Source organism: Pagrus major, chromosome 1, assembly GCF_040436345.1.
Source record: "Pagrus major chromosome 1, Pma_NU_1.0".
Lineage (NCBI taxonomy): Eukaryota > Metazoa > Chordata > Actinopteri > Spariformes > Sparidae > Pagrus > Pagrus major.
The window spans coordinates 24,220,228-24,226,227 of NC_133215.1; the positions used below are offsets into that span (position 1 = coordinate 24,220,228).

General features: G+C 40.5%; 1 protein-coding gene across 1 annotated transcript; it reads right to left on the reverse strand.

Annotated features, from left to right (window-relative positions):
- Nucleotides 1–1,423: 1,423 nt before the first annotated feature.
- On the reverse strand, nt 1,424–5,023 carry cplx2a (complexin 2a). The gene is made up of 3 exons (XM_073468343.1): nt 4,927–5,023; nt 4,495–4,673; nt 1,424–1,615 (listed from the first exon to the last, which is right to left on the reverse strand). Exons 1-3 carry the CDS (start codon nt 5,021–5,023, stop codon nt 1,424–1,426), a joined length of 468 nt encoding a protein of 155 aa, XP_073324444.1.
- Nucleotides 5,024–6,000: the final 977 nt, after the last annotated feature.

Consider the following 6,000-nt stretch of genomic DNA (forward strand, 5'->3'; position numbering starts at 1 on the left):
CTCATTCTCACACCTAAACCAACGATAAGTACAACTGAATAAAGCATCACTTCATGACGTCTTTTTGTGTGTGTGTGTGTGTGTGTGTGTTATGATTGTGTGTGTGTGTGTGTGCTTGTGTGAGTGATGTCTCTTCTCACAATTCTTCACATGATGCAAAATCCAGACTTGTCCACTTTTCAAGTTAATACTGCTTATTAGAGCTTAAAAATCACAAATACATATGTCCTATTTATTCATACAGATTCATTCAGTACTCTCTCCCTAGTAGTAGATCCTGATAGTAATAGTATATATACTGTAAGTTCTGGTTTTATGGCTGAAAGCTTAAGGTTTTGGCTGTTGTATGAACGGCTACACGGTCATTCTTCATCAAAACAACGAGACAACAGAAAAAGAAAACCTGTAAATGAAATCTCCTGAATGCATACATATCATTTTCTTTTAATTACTGATATTACTGACGGTTATATCGACATGGTAGTGAAAACACACTCAAACTAAGGAGTTATTGCCATAATATTTTTTGCATGATAAAGAAGAGGATAAAAGGGGGCAGGGGGGTGAGTTGGTACATATTCACACAACAAACCAGACAAATGGCATGCAAGACATAAGAAGGAGACGCACTGAACAGGGGGAGTAGAAACATTTTTTTTAAACACTACACTACATGAATGTCGTTACACTTTGATGTTGGGCGTTAGGGGAGTGTGTGGGGGAGATGGACAACAGGTCCGACAGAGGATGTGTCACACTGTGTGCAAAAAGTTTGACATAAAATTTGGACATGGTCGAACACAAAACAGTAGCTTTAGGAGCACACAACAGTAGTCTTTAAATTTCCTTTTTAAAATATGGCTTATCAAGTTATCACATTTTTTTTTATTTTAGAGACAGACACACAGTTAGTATAATAATTTCATATAATATTTTAATGATTGTTTGCCCACCTTGAGGCCTGTAACGTACTGTATTTATGTACAAATTGAGTGAACAGGGATATTATTTTTCCGTGCTGCCAGAGAGCTCTGCAGCTATCACAGAGGAGAGAAAAAGAGTTTAAAACGTCTCAGACTAGAAGGATAAACCATCTAACATAGTGTTTTTTAGCCCCTCTGCTTGCTGTTAGCTTCATTAGTGTAACATCGCTAACCTCAGTCTAAGCTAACGTTCACCTGGCTGGTCAACCTAGCTAAGTCTAATGGCCACAATTCACACTGCTGGTTCACATCAGCTTAATTTTCCCGCCGTTTGTCCAAACACCAAAATGTCACACAAGATTAAACTTTACTTGATGTAGTTACAGAGCAAAGTTCGTACCTGTCATGTGAACAGGAAAAAAAACCCTGATTTAAGCCAACCTTGTGAATGTAGCCTATGAACAAAGCTAGATAACGTTAGCATTAGCTAGCAGGCTAGCCTACTTCTTCAGCATGTCTTGCAGCGGGCCTGGCAGGTATTTCATCACTTGGTCCATGATGCTTTCCTCTTCCTCTTCGTCACCGCAGCCGGCCGGCACGGCCTTCTTGGGTCGAGTCAAGCTGCCAGCTGCAGTCTCCTCCGCGGCGGCTGCTGCCTCGGCTTCAGCCTCCTCGCGCTTTTTTAAGCCGTACTGGTGGTCATTTACAAAAAAAGACATATTTGGTAATTAGAAGAGTGAAGAATGCAAAGGAAATGCCGGTTAAGAAAAACACCATAATTGAGTGCTGCTTTTTGTAGGCTGAACGCGAACGGGATTTTTCAATAGGATTTTGGATTACTGCAGAAAATAAGCTCTGGGCTCAAGGCAAATGTTCATGATGCTTTTGTAAGCAAGAAAATGAGCATCACTTTAATGATTTTGGAAGCTTAAATGCAATCGGAACCAGAGGTAAAAAGCTACGGTTAAGCTAATGATATAGCTAATAACATTATCAAGTGGTATTGCTAACAAGCCAGCTGACTGCCTGCATACATGAATGTGATGAAAATAATTTAGATGTTCATGCCTTTCAAATTTCTATTACACCTAATGGCTAAAACTGGGAATACACAACAAGTAATTTCTAAACATCTTTTTCATTTTACACTTTCTTATGTGATGGTTGCTTCCCGAGTCCAAGTGTGTCACATGACCTGCAGTGCTGACTGTAGTGCCTGCACTTACAACTCTGTATATTCTGGCGCTCTTCCTTTTATGTCTTTTTTGTAGCTTGTTCTTCTTTCCCCAAGTGACCAAAACCATCTATTATGGCAGCTTTAAGAACTCAGTTGCCTTCTGACCTGAAAGGCGAGACACCAACTTGTGCTGAGCCAACAGTTTTGCTCGTAGCATCATACTGTAAGCAGAGGATGTAATACAGAATTGTGTGTGTGTGTGTGTGTGTGTGTGTGTGTTAATGCATGACAATATAACCCTGTACATATTATATTTGACTTTAATTCTGTATGTTAGGCACCAAGTCAGATATGTCAGCATTTTCAGGAAAGTCTGTTATGACTGTTATTACGATTACGATTTAATTATGATTATTATAACTCCAATACAACATGATGCTCATGTACTGCTAGTCATCCATCCCATGGCGCCTTCTCCTGTTTTTGTTTTTGAGTAGGTGCTAACCCTCATTGTCTGGGTCTGTCAGCTTGGAATATGTCAAAAGCAGGGCGCATGTCTTGACTGCTTTTGACAGCGCATGTCAACATTTTGCTGCATTTATTTGCTTGACAAATGCGCACAACAAAAATCAGCTTTGAAAACTGTTGCTGCCAAAGATGCATCGACAAAAGATGGTATTATGGAGTCAGCGTTCCCCGTTACTATAGCCAGAATTTGAGGGAAAACGTAAGACTGTGTGCTTTTTAAAGAAATAATATATCATCACTGACAGCTTGCATTAGGGAGTGGAGTGAAATACTAAGATGTTACTGATCTCATTTGTCAGGTGGCAGTTCTGCTAACAATGTCAGTGACTTTAAATTTCCAAACAACTGGAAAAAAACAGCTTTACATATGACACTATTCGCTCTGTCATCTATCATACTCTAGTCTGAACACAGAATTCAGCTATAATATGGACATTTCTCGCTGTATCTGGCACAACGGGATAAAGCGGTGGAGGAAGCTGACAGCAAACCTTTCAGTAACGAGCGCTCTGGGAGATGTTCCTCGCTCTTTGTTCTCCTCTGGGAGAACTTGAGAAGAATAGAGGAGGTGAGGAGCCAGGGGAGGAGAGACGCTTTTCATCCCGCTGATTCACAGTATTCCCCTCAGACCTGCCCCACCCACAGACTGCCTGTCTGTCACACTGTCTCTGCAGCGAAGTGGGCACACTGCAGGCTTTACAATCACAGCAGAACCTAAAGCAAACGCTGTCCGAGTACGAACTTACACTGACAGCAGCTTCGCCCACGAGAGACAATAAAACACACATTGTACTAATGCTGATTGAGAAGGCAAAGTATATCAAGACAACAGCGTCACAATGCATAAATATCACATTGTACAATTAACATCCTGTTACAGTTGTACCTAAAGCGTTCACTGAACAAGAAGTTGTGCATATAGGTTGTCTTGGATAGCAGCTAGCGTTTTCACAGCACCCCTCTCTCTGACTCACCCATATCTGTTTGAACATTCAAATGTATTCTAACTGATCACGGCTCCTCATTTTGTTTATCTACGACTTTCTCCTACTCTTCCAGCTCCTTCCTGATGCTCCACTGATCTGAGTTAAAAATAACATAAAAGCAAACAAAAATAGTTTGATTATTCAAACACAGGTCTGTTATAAAAAGAGTTTTGCTGTCATGCAACCAAGATGTGAAGCCTTTAGAAGATCTGGCAGCCAAAACCATCAAAGCTTCTCACATGAATGTGACACAATTTTAAATTTTTACTCTCGCTTCTCTGTTTTCTTTCACTCCATTTTCGATTTTACATTTCTGTGAGCATCCATTGTTAGAAAATGAATCTTATATGTACTCTCTTTTTGGTTTTTCTTTGTATTGGTGGCTGGATTCCTGATGCAAACTGACTGACTTGGTTCCTTGTGTTGGGTTAATGACCCCACTGACAAAATAAATGTTGGCAATGTACATTTCTGCAAACCAGGGATATGTTGCAACTGTTCATTTCTTTGTGTTGCACCTTCACATTTCTTAATGTTCAGTTTTCAATTTTTATGTTGTGACAACGCTGCGCTAATGGTCTGCAAATGTCAAAACACCATCTCGAACAGTGGTCTCTGGGTAAAACCATCCAGTTCATGCTTTTTTAAATATTAAAAAACTGTCTCGAAAAGTGGCCTCTTGTTAAAAAAATCAAATCAAATCCAGCGGTTTCACGCTTTCAAATGTCAAAACGCTGTCTTGCACGATGGTCTCTTGTTTAAAACTAACCAGTGGTTTCGCACTTACAAATGCTGAAACGCTGGTCTCGTTTGGTCGGTGTCTCGCACAGCTGCAGAAATGTAAACTTGATATGACAAGTGGAGTATTAGTGTCTTATACCTTATCCCTGATGCCTTGCCTCATGCTTTCCCTCTCAGCCTCCATCTTGGCATATTTGGCCTTCCTCTCCTCCTCCTGCTGCCTCAGCGCCTCCTGTCGCTCCTCCTCTTTCTTCGCTGCGTCGGGGTCCTCCTCCTTCTCCTCCCCACCCAGCATTTTGCCCACATCAGGAGGTCCTCCTGAGAAAGACAGGAAGTGAAAAAAACAAGAATTACATGAGACACAGTGACAGCTCTGGATCAAACTATCAAGTTGGTCTGTAAGACACATAAAGAGGAACAAGACAGACAGACAGACACAAGACAAGCAAGTAAATGGACATCTGTTATCTTCATATATTTACAGTGTATTATATTTTACTATCTCATTCATTGCACGCTCCACTTGTACAGTTCAGTATGTGGAAAATAAAATGATTCTGTTTTTAAATACGTGACTCAACATGTGCTGGTGACTCCACCCTGTAGACAGGCTGATTGGAGACACTCCATACTGGGAACATGCCCAGTGTCCACTCTGCTACCTGCATAGCACCACTATGGTTTGGAAAAGAAGTGGCCTATTGCGGCTCTTTTCACTCATGCATGCAAAACAAATGGTTTCCAGTGCCATAGCCAAGACTGTCATTCCCCCATGCAGTGCAACCCCACCCTCCAAACACCAAACATTTTACCTAATATCTATTTCACACCTTGGGTTTACCTTTAGCTTCAAATATAATTTCTGTGAATTTTATCTTTATACATGAAAGTCTAATTGTTGTTTCAAACTCCACCTCAGCAATCTGCCACCTCAGCAATCTGCCTTAAGAAATGTGTAATTTGTGTCTTGTTGTCGAATGCAAGTTAGTCTTAGGTCATTAAAACAGCCAGAAACAATAATGAAGACATGACCTCAGTGTCCTCAACGCTGGCTACAGCTTTAATGGTTTCCTAACTGGAGGTGGGGGACCGCTGAGGTGCTGAGTGGCCCTTTATAATAAATACATTTTATTTATAACGCGCTTTTACAGGTGCTCAAAGACGCTTACATAAAAATATCAACACAATTAAAATATAGAACAATGTGGAGTAACACACAATTAAGATACACAAACAATGTAGAAGGTTAAAAAAAGACATAAAATGAGAAGAGGATAAAAGAACAGAAAATTAGACATATTTAATTTAATTTACAGATTAAAAGCCAGTTTAAAAAGGTGTGTTTTTAGGAGTGATTTGAAGGTGTGGGGGTCTGTACAGTCTCTGATGGGTTTGGGGAGTGAATTCCAGAGGGTGGGGGCGGCAACGGAGAAGGCTCTTTAGTTGAAGAAATGTGTTTTCCTTCTGCCATGATATCAGAGGGAGGGAGTGTGGATCAGGTCCTTTTGTGCGTCAAACTGTGCCAACCTCACCAGTTGATCAATGCATTGAGACAAATATTTTTTTAACTACTAAGTTTTCTAAAGGCCAGTGACGTTGATCACCGGTTTGTACATTTTACCCAAATTCTTTCCTTATTTCCACG

Excerpts from the sequence above, each read along its gene's own strand:
- cplx2a (XM_073468343.1), bottom strand. The coding sequence starts at position 5,023 with ATGCAGGTAGCAGAGTGGACACTGGGCATGTTCCCAGTATGGAGTGTC. Across the intron at positions 4,674-4,926 it reads ACCAGCACATGTTGAGTCAC|GAGGACCTCCTGATGTGGGC; the intron begins GTATTTAAAAAC and ends TGTCTTTCTCAG. Across the intron at positions 1,616-4,494 it reads GGCAAGGCATCAGGGATAAG|TACGGCTTAAAAAAGCGCGA; the intron begins GTATAAGACACT and ends AATGACCACCAG.